Below are 15,977 nucleotides of genomic sequence, written 5' to 3' on the forward strand. Positions count from 1 at the left end.
GGACAGAAGAAGAGAAGATGAGTAAGACTAACAATTTTGTAAAGCAACAAAAAGAGAAGAAAAAGTTAAATAGATGTAACTTTTTAATCTTCTTTGGTCGAGAGCCAAAACTGACACACACAAGAACTAAAGCAACAATTTAGAACATATCCCACAAAAGGGCTTTTTGTTTGAAACCAATTTCTCTATTCTTCTACTCTAATTGAATATGGTTAACGAAATAATCAGACCCCAATTTTGTAAACAAATTAATGAATCCCCCGCTTTTTTGCTCTTCTCTGTCTCTCACCGTCCTCACCACATAGCTGCTCTGCTCTTGATATTGAAGTGAAATGAGAATCAACGGGTGATGTTTTAAATAAGCCTTTTCCCATTGCACAGTGGCAAAAACTGCAAATGCATCTTTCTTATCTTTTCCACTTCAGGTTTCTTAGTCTAGAAGGCGTTTATAGAACAAAACATAGGCAGCCGAGGTCTTAATCTTTTCTTGGCTGATTGAATGGACATGGCTATCATCAAAGTCATACCATCTATCCCCTCCATGCTGCAAAAAAAAGAAGAAGAAGAAATTGAATGTAACTAGCATCCTTGTGAGGTCAACAACTCTATGAATTTGGATACCAGCATTTTTAACCGCAATATATCCCGATTATGAGTAATTCAACTTCTAAAGTTTTCTACTATCCTACCTACAAGGGTTCCACAGTTTTGCAACACAAACACTTCAAATAGATGAACAGCTGAGACAAGAGATATCAAAAGATAATTACAAATGTCTTTTCACTTACGTGAACATATGCTGTGTAATGACCACCTCCCATGCTTCCATAGTGATTGCTAATCGCATACAGCATGTAGCGATAAGTTGTCTGACCATTTGTGTAAGAGATGTAGCTTGATAGATCAAGATCATCGAGCGGGAAGTCAACATACGCCTCAAGCTTGTTCTTCATAAACCGGCTATAAGAAAACCTCTTCAGGTGAATAACCAGGATCTCTGGCAACCTCCAGAGATCTAACTTTTTAATGGCTTGCCGGTGCTCTTTGCAGCCAGGACAATACCTAAAACAATTTCGACTCATGTCAGCTACCAGCAACCAGACGAATAGTAAATAGCAAGCCAGGCCCACAACAGATTGAAAAATTCGAGATAAATCCAAAGATGATGACGACGCAAGGAAATATATAGCATGATACAATGCTACATGCCCACAAAATTTTCAAGACAACAAAACAAATCACATGACTTAACCTAATTCGATTTTCAACTGCCTATGAGCACGATGGTCAAAAAGTATAATTTCACGTATCAAAAAGCTGAGGATAGATATCAGAAATGGTTTTGATCCTCAACTCACCACATGTCATCAGGACCAAGAGGCTCCTCCGTTAAGAATGCTTCAAGGCACTTGTAAAGCGAAACGGTTTCTTGGGGTCTCTTAGTTCCAAATTTGCAAACCTCAGGTAAGGAGCTCAGAAGACAAGTATCATAAACGTCAAGGTCTTTTACTGGCCAACGTGCAAGCACATTCACCCGCTTGGATTTATTTACAGGCTTTTCTTTCAGTACTTCAGCTTCTATTGAGTTTCCTCTGTCGTCGGTTAGGTAAAGCCTCAACACAGGATCTGGAAGAGATTCAGTTGTCTCCTTGACATCACTGGAATTTGTATCCTCAACTGAAGTAGTAGCACCGGTCTCGGTCTCTGCTTTATCAGTAGCTTCTTCGTCAGTTGGATTTTCAAGATTCTCTGTGAAGAGTTCAGTTGGCATCTTAAATGAACTAAGCAGCTTCAGGTACAGGTTCTCGACATCAGATCCATTCTCGACATCACAAAGCCTTGAGACTAAGGGGATTCCAAATGCCTTCCAAGTTGGGCTAGATTTCCCAGATATAAACTGCCTGAAAACATTGAAACGGTAAAATATTTGGTACCCACCAGACATTAAGTTCATGCATGACATGATTGAACAATAGTTAAACTGCACTACCATTTATTAGTTGAAAAATAGCACAATAGAGATACATTACATAAGGAAAAGAACTAGTATAAGTATTGCTCTTTGAGGTAAGTGCATCTAATGATCAATTCATGTGGTTGCCAACATAAGCAAACAGATAATGTCCATAACCACCAGTCAAAAAAGACAGGGGCTAGGGGAAATTTGCATTGATAAGAACCTTAATTAGCATTGAGTACTACTGTACTATGCACACTTACTCTTCCAGCTTCTGATGCATATACACAATCAAGGGAGAATTATTTGCATCTTTCTTTAACCGGTACACGACAAGTTTGTCACCATCTCTGATCAAGGTTAATGAATCAGTAGGCTCCTCCAGGAAGCGAAGAATCCGATTGTTGTATACCTATACAAGTGAGACGACGGAATAACGAGAAAATCCATTGTATGTGTTACCAAATGCTCCACTTACGCACCGGAATGAGTTTCATAACAACAAATATAGCATATATGTTATAAAAATATACCTCAGTAACCAGTAAAGTCTCATCCTCTGGTAAAGAGCAGGCAGTGACAAGAGCCTTATGAAGATCTTCGAATTTTCCAAACTTAGGAACGTTGATAGTCAATGGGATAGGCAGACTACTCCCATCGGCACTCATAACTGTTAAATCCATCGTTCGCATTGATGTGCATGGCAAAGGTAGCGATAGGTACATGAACGGATCAAACATAACAGAAACCTTTTTGCAAATAGGACAAACTAATGTTGATTTGTATTGGCCCTGCAACCAGAAATACATATAAATGTATTAGTGCTCGACAATATTAGGATATTTTCTTAGCAAATTCACTTAACCAATGAATATGAGAATATCCAGGATGTTAAAAGTTCTTGAAATAGCCAGATGGTTGAAGTGTAAAGAGCATCATATCAAACGAAAAACAATTCTCAAAACAAAAAGTGTACATAGAGTTATTTGACAGGGAATATCTTCCTTAAAACAAAGAAAACATTACGTGCACAGAACTCAAATCAAGTAGATAAAATTGCGCTGACTAATCTGATGGAAGAAATTTCAAACATGTGCATCTTAGATCAAATTGATACGTAGAACCCCAAATTGGATACCAGAATACTATACAGCTTGAGCCTGCCAACATTTTTTTACTAGAGATCAAGCTAAAGTTTCCTAATGTGCAAACCCAATCCTTAGCGTGCTTTTCAACAGAGGTATATAAACAATTTAGGAACCTGAAGATATTTACTTGGCACACATCAACAATTATTGAATCATTGCGAGCCACATGATTTCGCCAATATTCATCAGCCACTTCTGCGTCTGGACGGCCATCTCCATCTTTTGCTTCCACATAAGGCTTGTTCCTTACACGGTTTAAGTCCTCGTGGAGTCCATCCAGTAAGAAAGCTAGAAGTTCCTGCAACCAAATCAAGAAACCTCAAAAACATGGATGGAATGTCCCGATATGCAGTCTTTAATGCTGAAAGACGGGAAGATATATCAGGAAGGCTCACTTAATTCAGATTTTTATAAACTGAAGTGTTTTCCCTGACCTGCGAATCATGCTGATTAAAGCCAGTAAACTGAGGAGCAAAGCGAGCAAGTTTTGCTTTGAATGTCCTTGGGGATACTGTTGATGCACCTGGCGCCCACAGACTCCTCAACAAATCACCAAAAGCTAGGGCGATCTCACCCTGCCAGAAGAAAAATTGATGGTGAGGCTAACCAGGAAGAGAGAATAAATCAATTAGCCACTGTCGATAATATGTATCTATACAGCAAAACATAGTTTGACATACTTTCATTCCCAATGGGTTGTCAAGATTTATTTCTTTACTATATTCTCCAAGAAAGAAGTCAACAAGCTTTGGTGTGTGAGCCAGGCATTGAAGGGAACTGTTCATGAAACAAGTATTTCCTAGATTCTGCAAGCCTGTCAACCCCAAAGTCCCAGCTTCTCCAGCTTTTCCCAAAAAGCTCAAAGAATTACTCCGTCCAAATCTGAACATTGTGCCACCATTTATGCCATTGGTTTGCTGCGCGGAACCATCTTCCTTTTTTGATTCCTTCAATTTGATGGAGTCTGATAATCCATAAATCTGAAGCTCTAGGAGCATCTGTTGGACCAAAATTCATTATGACTAGGAATCAGAATCAAAGAAATAAGGAAAAAGAAAAGGAAAAATGGAAGGCAAGTCTGAAATAAGGCAAAGGCATTTTCATTGTAACATACTATGACGCAATTTCTGCATTCACTCAGAAAGCACTACACTTACTTCCTGATCTGCTTGTTGTGGAGAATCTTTGGAATTGCTCACATCACTTTCGAAAAACAAGGTTGTTTGGCCAGAGATATCCCAAATGCGCAACTACAGAATCAAAACCAGCCGTATCATTTGTAATTGCATGAATAAATATTGCATGTACCATATAGTAGGCATAAACTGAAATGTAATTCATGTACGTAGTAGGTAAACATAAATGCACAGAACACTTTACCTGCTCAGAATCCAGACTGAATATCTTGCATGCTCTTCTGAAGCATTCAACTGAATTGTCCTGTATGAGGGAAAACATAATAAGATTTGGAACCAGAACAACAACAACTGAGAAGCTATGCAAAAATTCTGCAGATAAAAAGAACAAGAAACTAAGTTGTTTCTAATTATGGTTGACTCTTCATTGCAAGATGAAGTTTTAACTGTAGGAATAAATTTTGTAAAAGATAACAATGGTATTGAATTAATTAAACATGTAGAAGAACTATACAGGACATCTTGGCCCACTGTAAAACAAGACGTTTCAGGATGGATAGCAACATTCTAGCAGGAAATTTTAATATCCCTAATAGTTTCAACTATTTCCTTCTCATGTTTCATGTGAACAAGAGTGTCAGAACTACAGGCCTATAGTTACGTAATGTTTTGTCTGGTAGGTAATTTTTATTATGAAACATAAGTTCTAAAGAAGTCCCAGTGAAAAAGAATCCAGTTTAGGTTCCTAATCATCTTCTAAATGGAAAATCGACCACTCCACTTCTATAGCAGCAAGTATATGTGGCATCATCAAGGCACTTGATCAGGCAAACAAAAGAAGGCTGTAAGTTTGAAGACACCTTTTTGCAAATTTTAACCGCCAATAAATTGGTTTCCTGCAAAACGGAGAGCCTGAGTTGTACTGGATAAACATCACCTCTGTCAACTCCTCCGGCTGAGATACTTTTTACGCCTCTCTCAGTATTTTTATCATCATGATGCCTAGGAACAAAGATTAGGGAAATCACCCTTTGCTTTTTAGATGGGATAGTGTACAGAAAAAACGACACTTACCATTTGAGTGCCTGCAGCCACATATCACTTGAGACCAAAGCAAAGTCCCTGCCTGAGATGCTTGCTTCTCCCATTTCACCATTCTGTAATGCATCTCCTTCTCTCTTCAGATCAAACAAAATATCGGAGTTAAATATGTTATTTATCAACTTCATAGGGCCTCCGTAAGACGACCCAGTTGTTGCTGTATACAAGATCTCTCTTTTTTCAACTAATTCGGAAGGCATTGAATCTTGGGCATCTTTCCACCACCTGAAATTCAAGTTTGAATATTGCCATCGGTTAACTGAATGATGTCCAAATAACATAACATTGGATATAATTCTGAAATGAATGAGAATCATATTTCGTAAATATCTGATTGACTCTCATTCTAGTCTATCATTAGCTCAACTATCAATCAACAGTAGGAGCTACACCCAAGAGCTAGAAGAAAGGAAATAGAATAGAAAAAGGCACCTAGCGATTGTTCACCAAACAAATCGAGACACTCAATACCTATTTTAACCAATACTAAAAATATAGCCTCTCACGAAACTGGTATTGTCTGTGAAATCTGATTGTTGAGCACTACATAAAACACGCCACATATATTCATATACTGAATCCAAATCACATTCATTCGAGTCTTCTGCAATACATCGCAAATAAGCTCAGGAAAAGGAACAGATTAACAAAACCCATCCGTATGCATCCGAAGAAAGGATCCATAAGTTGTAGAACCCTAGATCAAATCAATCATTAAACTCCCACAAGATTCAAATCCAACCCATTCGAATAAAACTCACTCATGATGCGATTCAGATTCGCCGAATATTCCCCCAATCAAAAAGGAACGACATGAAAATAAAACGAAACGATAGAGCTAGAGAGATAGATACCTCAAGGGAACGAAGTAGACTCTCTGCTCGCCATTGAACGAATCGATCCGCTGAGTTGAATCGGGAGATTCCTCGGACGATGAACCGCTCATTGTTCCTCCGACACAGGATTGCCACACGAGCAAGATTCGCAGATGATAGTTTTTCAGACAATCAGCATCTACAATGCCAGGGCCAAATTAAAGAGAGAGGAAAATAAAAGGAGAGATTTGGGCAAGAGATTGTTTTTTTTTTTTTTTTTTTGGTTGTTGTTGGAGGAAGTATTGTCTTTTGTGAAGATGATATAAGGAGGGAAATTTATATGATAATTATTATTTTGTCACAATTTGTTTTTGTAAATATAAGCGTTTTTCTTTGTCAATAATTATATCATTAGTACGAGCTTCTGTATTGACTAATAATCAATGTTTTTCTCTTACCGAAAAAAAAAATCAATGTTTTTCTTACATATTTCAGATATAATTTACATAGTATATCCAAATTGTACCCTGTCTTGTGAATTTTTTTCTTTACACAAATATGTTTTTCCCATATATCACAAATAGTATTTTATAAAGTAAAAAAAGTACTGTATATTGGCTTTTCTAATCGTCTAAAGCTTTCCATTGAAAATTTAAGATAAAGTACTACTAAACTATACAGTATTATGCTTCCTTTGTCAAATTGTATGCTAAATTAGTCATCCTCCATAGTCTTGAATTCTAATCTCATTTTTTTTATTTGGAAAAGTACATCGGTACAGTAATTATTTTTTGAACTGTTTAAATATGTTGTCATTTTGATAGTCTGAAAAGCTTAATTGATCTAAAAAGCCAAAAAAGTGGGAGTGTGAATCCTCTAAAACACAATATGTTCAAAATATCACATCAGTAGAAGCGTGAGGCAGTGTCGTAGACATTTCCACCAGGGTACTGGCCCCTAGGTTCGAACCCGTGATCTCTGTTTCCGCCTTGAAACCTAGGTCTCTCTCCGTATGCTTCAAACCGTTCTGAACCATAGGATCTGGATGGTGCATCCGCCACAGCTGCTGGATCTTGAGCATTGCCAATGTAACCTTGGGGTCCTTGGGGATGACCAGATGGCATTAGATTGGCTGGACCAACCGCGTTTGGATGGTACTGATCAGTCATCCCCATGGCTTGCTGCTTGTATTGTTGCTGCCTGGCTTGTGATTCTTTCCTCATGATCTCTTCTCTCTTACCTGTGTGCCGTGCTCTAAGTGTAGCTAACTGTTCTTCGTACCGAGTACCAATGGTCTTTATTTTCTGTATACAGATTTCAGATCAAATGATTAGAAACCCAAACTAAAGTATTTCAGTAGCTCCAATTTGTTGCTAACCTCTCGATGTCTGGCAATCTCTGCATCCTCTGCTTCGATTTGATCTTTTGCTAGTCTTGTTATATCATCCATGAACTTTTGTTCAAGACCTTCAAAGGTCTGAATCCCACGGTTATTATCATAACCAGTCTTGGGGTTTTCTTGGTGTTGTGATTGAGCTCTGGGATCACTGCCTTGCTTCTCCATTCCTGGCTTTGAATCCATTTGGCCACGGTAATACGTCCTTGATGAATCAACACCTTGTTGTCCTGTGTCAACCGAACAATTATTAAAAGGGATAAGACCTAAAGCTCCAGAGACATTCGATGCAGGTTTTACATAAGGAATCATATCATTTTCATCTTTCCTCTGACAATTTCCGCAAATATCTCAACCAGAACTACACTCCTCCCATCCTATGTAAAATGTCACTGGAACACACACCAACTATAGGAACAACGTTGGTCATAAAAAAGGACGATAAGTCATATATGAGGATGAGCATTACTTGTATTTGCCAAGACTTCTGCGCAATAATATCATTGCCTACTAGACCTAATAAACAAACCAATCACATGGTGATTGCTCTTCTCAATAGTACTAAAACACAAAGACCTAACTATAAATACTGACACAATAAGTAAGATTTACCTTCATTGTAAACGGCAGTTGCCATTGGTCTTGACATATTTGGGCCATCTCGTTCCCATCTCCATTGACCCTCTGCTTGTGAATCTGAAAATGGTTGGTCCCTCTCAGGCGTGAATGCCTCTAATTGACCTTGGAAATCAGAATGGGCGTCCTGTATCTGTCCAGCTCCATATGCACTGGCAGGTGTGTCCACAAAGTTACTGTGTCTTCTCATTTATACTTCCTCTCAAATCTGACCCACAAAGTTGATAACTTAGAATGAAATTCAGATTCAGGTACACTTCATGACAGACATAGCACAGTTTTGTAATCTCCAAAACCAACTAAGAAGTAAAGACATTAACTTATTAAACCGCAGAGAAACACGATCTAAATACAACCACCATTCAGCTATAACTTAGACCTAATGATGTACCAAATGAGAATGGGTTGCAGATACTGTGCAGCATCTTGTAAAACCAATCCAAAGCATCGATTTTTTTGAGACCAGACATGATCAGAGACGCCAATCGTTATAAGCATGACAATACCACATCATTCATACATGGAAAGCTACACTCTTTTTATAAACTCTCTCACTGCTACAAAAGTATCAAGCAACCCAAATTTGGCAATAGATACTAGCTGCTTATGCTTACAAAGAGATTATAGCTAAACCCAAGAAAGTTTATCAACTACAAAATGTAGAGGGAAACACAAGACTCTTCGGAACTAACATCTCCACAACTCAACAATCTTGAGTTCTTAATTTTTAATATAAGAACAATATCGAATTCTTCTCTCAAAGTTATCAGACCCAGGGATTCCGTATTCTGATATTAGCTTCAGATGAAGAATTTTTCAGAGACATTACAATAATCACTTGAACTGAATCTTTCAAGGATACAAAAAACATCGACTCGATTCTCCTAACAGTTTAAAAGTCAAAATAAATGATAATCAGAACTCACAGAGAAACCCAAAGGGGAGAAAAATAGGTGGGAGAAGAGCAACGATGGAATCTGAGAGCTTAACAACATACCCGAAGCCTCAGAAGCGGAAGAAGAAGACGATGCAGTAAGGCCGATGAAAGCCGAGGACGAAGCGATGTACACAATTCCATTAATTTTGTGAAATCTGGGTCTCTAATTGGGCCTCTGGGTCGGGTCGGTCTGTGCCATGTGTATCTATTTAGTATTTACCATGATGCGATGCGTGTCTTGAGTAGGGGATTCAAAGGAGTGGTGCGTGTCCGTGACTAATGAATCTTGTGTATTGCTTTTTTTTTCAGTAGTTTTTTTTTTTTTTTTGTTTATAACTTTATAATAAGTGAATCAATACAGTTTTAAAGCTATTTGGAGAAAAATGGACCGTCACTGTTTGCAACCTTTCAAAAGCTTACTTCTTATGTATACTTTCTTTCCACATAAACATTATGTTTTATTAAAAAAAGAAAAAAAAACATTATGTTGTATTAATTTGTAATGAAATATCGTAATTCGCATGCTATTATAAAAATTTATCCTCTAGAAGGCCATCATTATTCGTCATTATGTTTTCCATCAAGTGTTTAAGGTTTGGTAGACAATAAAAAACCAAAGTTTTGAGTAATAATGGAAATCTTATCCAAGCTAAGGGGAAAAAGGTTCCCAAATTTTAATCACTATACAATATACATTGTTTTTTTTTTCTTTTTGTCATCTTAAATTTTAGATGACCAAATAAATATTACTATACATAGTTAAATTTTTTAAAAATTATTAAACAACAGGATTTTGTTTAAATGTCAAAAATTATTAATCGATCACTGAGATCTGATAAGCTGTTTGTTTACAAGGTTCCAAAGGCTTAAACCAATAATTTTAATGTTTTTAACAAAAACAACAACAAAAAATGCAGAGAATCTCTCTAATAAGTAATAATTAACTCTTTAATTAGTAGTATTAAAAAACCGTTATGATTAATAACTAAAAAAATAAAAAAAAAATAGTAAAGCGAAGGAAAAAAAAAGAAAAAAAAAAAGGAGTGATGAGATTTTTACAGCTCAGGAGGCAAAGCATTCGTACAACTGACACTCTTCCAAGAAAGCATCAGATCCAATTTTCTCCGCAATCATCTCCCAAAAGAACAACAACAACAAAAAAGAAGCAGATTAAAAGAAGTTAGAGAGAAAGAGATAAGCTCGTGAATGAAGCAAGCAGCATTGAAGTGAAGAAAGTGAAATCGCCATGGATGATCATCGCCTTCGCTTCAGCCGCAGAATCCGGTTTCTTCTTCTCGCTTGGCTCCGTCGTTCTCGCTCCGGTTAGCCTCACCAATTTCGTCTCAGTCTCCTTCATTTTCTCTTTTTACGATTAGATTTTCACTATTCTGGTTCTGGACTTGATTTTGACTTTCTTAGTTTCTGCTACTCTTTTTTTTTTTTTATCTCAGATCAAAATTCTATTCCATGTTTTAGTTCATCGATGCACTATAGTTTGGTATATTCTAGGTTTAACGACGAAGATTTGTATAGTGGAGTTGATGTTGGTGCTATAGAAAAACTATATAATTTGCTAATACTCTTGTGTGTTCTACTTAGCTTCATGAACTCTCTATTGTTAAGGTTTACTTGGTTACTTTGGCCGATTTCGACTTTAAACCCACATTTTTACAAAATTGAGCCACCGATTCAGTTTCTTTTAAATGTTCTTAGTCTGTGCGATTTATACAAGATTCAACTGCGACATCTTTACAGGAAGAATAGAATTCATCAGACGATTTGGGTACAAGGAAATAATCAAAGCAACAGAAGGCTTTCGTAAGGTTATTTACAGCAATTATCATGGTTCTGCATACAGAGCCAAGTTCAAAGGTGGTGAGGTTGCTTTGGTCAAAGAGCTCAATGCTCTCGATCTTGGACGAGAAAGGTTTGATGAGGAAGTCCAACTCTTGGGTCGCTTGCGTCACCGTCACCTCCTCACACTTCGCGGGTTTTGCATCGGACGAAAGAGGTTTCCTTTCATCTCTTGAAACTTTGAAAGAACCAAATGTTTGTTTTTGTTTATTTGCTTTTGGATTTCTTTTTTTTCTTGCTGTGCAGGCTGCTAGTGTTTGACAACATTGAAAATGGAAGTTTGAAAGAACACCTCAATGGTAAAACCCTCAAAACATAATCATCAAAACATTTCATTTTATTGAATCTTTGTCTCTTTCTTTTGATAGATCCGCTAAAGACTCCTTTGAACTGGAAGACTCGCATCCAGATAGCCATTGGAGTCGCTGCTGCATTAGTAAGTTGCTTTTAAAAATCATGGACAGTAGTAATATGAATCTTCTTGCTTATTCAACATATCAAATATACTATTAAAGGGACTCTCAGAAGATAATTATGATCCACTCTTTGACCACAGGAATACTTGCTAATCTTCAGCAGTAATGATGCACAGATATATGATGTTTCAGTGAACTCATGTAACATCATGTTGGATGAAAACTTCACCCCCAAAGTAAGTTTGAAGATACAAAGTGTACTAGATTTTCCCTCATGGGTTCCTTTTAAGCTCTTTCTCATACCAATTATCAATACCTGAAATCTTCCTCTCATAGATTTCAGATATCCGCGTCAACAGACACCCAAAAAACCATCCCAAAGCAACCCATGATTCTTGCTCTGAAGGTAAAACTGAAATTCTCTTGTTTCCAAGATCAAAGCTATTCAGCTTCATTCATGGTTTGAAAAATATGGCGTGTAGGATCATGTGCTGATGAGGAATGTGGAAACGTGATATTCCAACTAGGAGTGTTGATGTTGGAGCTGATCACAGGACAGTCATCAGACAGACAAGGCAACGACTTGATCGAATGGGTACAAGACTCATGCATTGCAAACTCCATTGATAAAATGATTGATCCAGATTTAGGTAACAACTATAGCTCTAGAGAACTCCAGAAAGTTCTAGCCGTGGCTCGACTCTGCATAAAGACGAGGTACGAGCCCCCTTCATTCTCAATTACACATGTATACCGGTATCTACAGAAGAAGATCGATGTTGCAGCATAAATAGTAGTTTATGTTCGTGAACTGGATTGGTTTGATGGTTAAAACTGATATGACACGCGATTCATCATCCTTGTTTACTCTTTTGCCTATTTCACACCATTCTAGATGTAATAACAAGTAATAGAGTAGTAGTATTGTACTTGTCTTCATATAAGTACTTTTGATATTTTAACTGATACAATTGTGTGTAATTGACTTCGTTTCCTAGCTTATTATTTGAAAAACAATTCTTTTATCAAGTACTTATGAGAGACAATCCATGAAAATTTCTAATTTTCTATAATTAACCTGAAATCTAAATGGTGGCCATTCATATTGCTGATTTTGCCAGAACCAAATACAATACACCTCTCCTCTTACTTTTAAAATGCCTATTACTTAAGAAAGCAATCCAAATCCTTGTACGTTTTCCCTTTATCTAGGGAAAGTCTAAACGCAGAGCACAGACCTACTCAAGGTGTGAACTTAAAATTCAATTTTTGCTACTATCGGTCAATATACCATCAAAGAAAACCTGAATTGAACAGAAGGTAGAAAACTCTTTGTCTCGGACACTAAATTGAGAACAAAATCTCAAAGAACTACAAAGTTTATTCTCAAACTAAAAAAAAAATGGTAACAAGGATATGAATTAGGACGAGGTTCTTCCCACTGAATTGGCCAAGTCTATAGAAAGACCCAAAAATAATACAACGCAAAAAGAAGAAGCAAATGTTGGATATCACTAAGATGGAGAATGTGGATCACTGCTGGGCACATTGCACACGCTGGGCACCGCCTGGGTGATCTTCATCATCATCATCGTCATAAGCCTCTCTTTGAGCTTGCGCCTTCCTTCTCATCTCATCCTCAATGTTCACATCATGCAGAGTCGTCTCTTCGCAGTCGTCTATATCCATGTCGCTCATAGCTGCCTTGGTCGGCTTTGGCAAAACTGCTTCAATGGCCTTTGTCTGATCCGGGCTCAGAGATTCTGGGAACACAACCGTGAAGTGGATGTATAACTTACCCTTCATGAACGGCCTTTGGTATATCACCATTCCCTCATCATTTATAGCCTTGTATGAATCTATGAGCAACCAAATAGACACCACGGTAAGGCATAAAAACTGGCATAATAAAAAATGAAAGAGTGCATGACTGGAGCAAGTGAAATACGTACCAGGTTTGACGACCTCGCCGGGATTGGATTTGATGAGAAGCTTTCTTGAGTCCAAATGGGTCAGAACAAACTGGAAGCCACACAAAGCCTCGGTTAGAGAGAGGGTGTGCTCCACAAAGAGATCATCCCCCTTTCTTTTAAACTTTGGGTGCTCCTTCTGCTGAAGGACGAACACTATATCCCCAGTGACAGTATCAGGCTGTTTCCAAATGAAAAAGGCAGGAAATAGTCAATAGACGGAAAAATATAATGATCAAAGGCAGGACATATAATATAATGATCAAAGGCAGGACAAATTGAGTATCACAAACCGCTTCATCTGCTTGTCCACTGAATGTGATCTTCTGACTGTGTTGCATTCCCTTCTCCACATGTACTTCAAGCACCTTCTTCTCGGAGACAACCTTCTCGCCTTTACATTGTGGACACCTATCCCGATCATTGATGGTCTCTCCTGTACCTTTGCAATCACTACAAGCATGCTGCATCTGCTGAATCATTCCAGGTCCAAACTGTCTGATCGAGACCTTCATTCCTGTACCTTGACAGCCACCACATTTCATTGAAGCTCCAGACTTGGAACCCTTTCTGTAATGATAGAGCATATAATGTCAGTGAAAGAGCTCTTTTACACATCTAAGACATTCAAATAGGGATAGCTAAAGGAGAACGAAGATTTGAAACATGAGAGCAAAACATATATCAGAAAAGAAAACATATGCACATGGTCAGAAACTGCAAAAATAACAACACAAAGCAATACCGTAACCGTGAAAGAATTAAGTAAGTACAGACCCGTTACACTTTGAGCACAAAGCCTTCCTAGAAAGTGAGAGTTTCTTAGTTGTTCCGAGATAAACATCCTCTAAGGAAACCTTCAGGGGATGAACAACATCCTCGCCACGCCTCTGCCTCCTTCCCCGGCTGCTACCACCTACTCAGAAATAAAAATAAATTTATCATCTTTTCAAAGGCAATATTGATAGTGATAAGATAAAAAGTTCACAATCACAGTTAGAGAAACAAACCTCCGAATGGGTGTCCACCACCACCAAAGAAGGACGAGAAGATATCAAATGGGTCGTGCCCACCGCCTCCACCACCCATTCCCTCCTTGAGTGCATCCTCCCCATACTGATCGTAGATCTCCCTCTTCTCAGGATCACTAAGAACTTCATAAGCCTGAGCTAGCTCTTTAAACTGCAGAGACATGTAACATAGCCTTTAATTGATTTTATCAAATACAGACAACCAATTTACTCAATAGTCATAATCTCCAAAACAACTAAATTCGACTATTTCAAGTACTAAAAGAAGATTTCTTGGCTATCTGAAACAAAAGATCTAAAGACAAGTCAAATTTAAACATCAGACAAGAGCAGCCATAAAGTGAAACATCCAAGTTTATGTTTCAAAAATCTATTAAGAGATTCACAAATCTAACAAGAGTATCTACACAAAGACGCTAGTTGACCCAAAAACTCGCATATTTCAGATTAAATCGAACATTAAGAATACTTATACGAAGATCTAAGAGGCTTACGCAACCACCATCGATCGTACAGTCCAAATCAAACCAACAACAGCAATAGATTTATAAACCAGACATCAATTGAATTGTCACAGAATCTGAGCAATAAGGAAGAAGAGGATCGAGAAAAAGGATTCACCTTTTCGGGATCTCCACCCTTATCAGGATGGTTTTTGATGGCGGCTTTCTTGTAAGCTTTCTTGAGATCTTCAGGTGAAGCGGTCTTAGGAACACCAAGGATCTCGTAGAACTTGGTGTTATCGCTCTTCCGAGAAGGTCCTCTTCCGAACATCTTCTTTTCTCTCTTCTCTTTACGAAAACCCTAAAAAAATTAAAGACAGAGAGAAAAGTCCTCGCCGAGGAGAAGGAGACGGAGTTTGTTGTGGCTGCTCGAAGACTTTGCTTCTGTTCAAGGTCTTGTGGAGCGGAACACTCTTATAACTTTTTATATCTTTTTCTTTTTTCCCTTTTCCCTTTTCCCTTTTTTTTTTATAATTCGTTTCTTTTCCTTTGAGAAAAAGATATAGGAAATTTCTTCTATAAGATATATGGAAATTTTAATTTTAAAATCATATAGAGAAGGATATAACTTAGAAATTTACATTAAGAAGTCCATATACTCCTCTGTTATTGTATGACATGCAACATATTGTTAAGGTCTCCTTTTCAAAAAGAGTTAATATGTTAAGATTTTTTTTTATCTACCACATATGACATATCCGAAATTAATATATTTTAATAGATTAAAATTTATATCCGAAATTCCCAAATATTTTTCCAATGAAAGATGTGTAAGATTAATATATTTTTTTCATTAAATATTTTTTAATTTATTATGTTGTAGTAATTTTATGTTGTTATTTGTATGCGGAAGAAGTATTTAGTCAATAATTTCTCGTACTTGGTTCTTTGTGTTGGTGATATATAACATGTGCATGTGTGGTTTGTTCGTTGTGTCAAGTTTTACTCAAACAACATGAGTTTGGTCACTGAAACATCACAATTCACAACAAATGCTTGAATCAATGTCGCGACTCTTATCTTTAATTAGCAGATGCTGGAATGCCAATTTGTGATCTCACTAATACTTACTGATAC

General features: G+C 37.4%; 4 protein-coding genes across 5 annotated transcripts; 1 reads left to right on the forward strand and 3 right to left on the reverse strand.

Annotated features, from left to right (window-relative positions):
• Positions 1-52: 52 nt before the first annotated feature.
• Positions 53-6,429, reverse strand: LOC17884227 (ubiquitin carboxyl-terminal hydrolase 8). The gene is made up of 13 exons (XM_006286986.2): positions 6,197-6,429; positions 5,316-5,567; positions 5,102-5,243; positions 4,486-4,545; positions 4,263-4,355; positions 3,786-4,103; positions 3,540-3,680; positions 3,233-3,403; positions 2,491-2,748; positions 2,221-2,369; positions 1,359-1,901; positions 789-1,062; positions 53-544 (listed from the first exon to the last, which is right to left on the reverse strand). Exons 1-13 carry the CDS (start codon positions 6,286-6,288, stop codon positions 431-433), a joined length of 2,607 nt encoding a protein of 868 aa, XP_006287048.1. The 5' UTR covers positions 6,289-6,429; the 3' UTR covers positions 53-430.
• Positions 6,430-6,885: 456 nt separating this feature from the next.
• On the reverse strand, positions 6,886-9,310 carry LOC17884041. Of its 2 annotated transcripts, none has more exons than XM_006288321.2 (4): positions 9,187-9,310; positions 8,166-8,397; positions 7,536-7,783; positions 6,886-7,461 (listed from the first exon to the last, which is right to left on the reverse strand). In XM_006288321.2, exons 2-4 carry the CDS (start codon positions 8,377-8,379, stop codon positions 7,063-7,065), a joined length of 861 nt encoding a protein of 286 aa, XP_006288383.1. In that variant the 5' UTR covers positions 8,380-8,397; positions 9,187-9,310; the 3' UTR covers positions 6,886-7,062. The 2 variants fall into 2 exon arrangements, with proteins under 2 accessions (XP_006288383.1, XP_023635835.1); XM_023780067.1 differs by having other exon boundaries at positions 9,116-9,310.
• An 845-nt stretch (positions 9,311-10,155) lies between these two features.
• LOC17881080 (probable receptor-like protein kinase At1g49730) lies at positions 10,156-12,421 on the forward strand. The gene is made up of 7 exons (XM_006288226.2): positions 10,156-10,448; positions 10,882-11,137; positions 11,227-11,279; positions 11,349-11,416; positions 11,537-11,632; positions 11,733-11,802; positions 11,879-12,421. Exons 1-7 carry the CDS (start codon positions 10,373-10,375, stop codon positions 12,184-12,186), a joined length of 927 nt encoding a protein of 308 aa, XP_006288288.1. The 5' UTR covers positions 10,156-10,372; the 3' UTR covers positions 12,187-12,421.
• A 263-nt stretch (positions 12,422-12,684) lies between these two features.
• On the reverse strand, positions 12,685-15,296 carry LOC17882501 (chaperone protein dnaJ 2). The gene is made up of 6 exons (XM_006287762.2): positions 15,019-15,296; positions 14,377-14,548; positions 14,144-14,282; positions 13,660-13,936; positions 13,349-13,547; positions 12,685-13,255 (listed from the first exon to the last, which is right to left on the reverse strand). The coding sequence occupies exons 1-6, from the start codon at positions 15,169-15,171 to the stop codon at positions 12,930-12,932; spliced, it is 1,266 nt and encodes a 421-aa protein (XP_006287824.1). The 5' UTR covers positions 15,172-15,296; the 3' UTR covers positions 12,685-12,929.
• Positions 15,297-15,977: the final 681 nt, after the last annotated feature.

The sequence above is a fragment of the Capsella rubella genome, unplaced genomic scaffold, assembly GCF_000375325.1.
Source record: "Capsella rubella cultivar Monte Gargano unplaced genomic scaffold, Caprub1_0 scaffold_6, whole genome shotgun sequence".
NCBI lineage: Eukaryota > Viridiplantae > Streptophyta > Magnoliopsida > Brassicales > Brassicaceae > Capsella > Capsella rubella.

Coding starts and splice junctions, on each gene's coding strand:
- LOC17884227 (XM_006286986.2), bottom strand. CDS start 6,288: ATGAGCGGTTCATCGTCCGAGGAATCTCCCGATTCAACTCAGCGGATC. Junction 4,104..4,262: donor CACAACAAGCAGATCAGGAA/GTAAGTGTAGTG, acceptor TTGGTCCAACAG/ATGCTCCTAGAGCTTCAGAT. Junction 1,063..1,358: donor CTTGGTCCTGATGACATGTG/GTGAGTTGAGGA, acceptor AAATTGTTTTAG/GTATTGTCCTGGCTGCAAAG.
- LOC17884041 (XM_006288321.2), bottom strand. CDS start 8,379: ATGAGAAGACACAGTAACTTTGTGGACACACCTGCCAGTGCATATGGA. Junction 7,784..8,165: donor AACTGCCGTTTACAATGAAG/GTAAATCTTACT, acceptor CGGTTGACACAG/GACAACAAGGTGTTGATTCA. Junction 7,462..7,535: donor AGATTGCCAGACATCGAGAG/GTTAGCAACAAA, acceptor ATCTGTATACAG/AAAATAAAGACCATTGGTAC.
- LOC17881080 (XM_006288226.2), top strand. CDS start 10,373: ATGGATGATCATCGCCTTCGCTTCAGCCGCAGAATCCGGTTTCTTCTT. Junction 11,280..11,348: donor TTTGAAAGAACACCTCAATG/GTAAAACCCTCA, acceptor TTCTTTTGATAG/ATCCGCTAAAGACTCCTTTG. Junction 11,633..11,732: donor ATGAAAACTTCACCCCCAAA/GTAAGTTTGAAG, acceptor TTCCTCTCATAG/ATTTCAGATATCCGCGTCAA.
- LOC17882501 (XM_006287762.2), bottom strand. CDS start 15,171: ATGTTCGGAAGAGGACCTTCTCGGAAGAGCGATAACACCAAGTTCTAC. Junction 14,549..15,018: donor AGGGTGGAGATCCCGAAAAG/GTGAATCCTTTT, acceptor ATGTCTCTGCAG/TTTAAAGAGCTAGCTCAGGC. Junction 13,256..13,348: donor CGGCGAGGTCGTCAAACCTG/GTACGTATTTCA, acceptor GGTTGCTCATAG/ATTCATACAAGGCTATAAAT.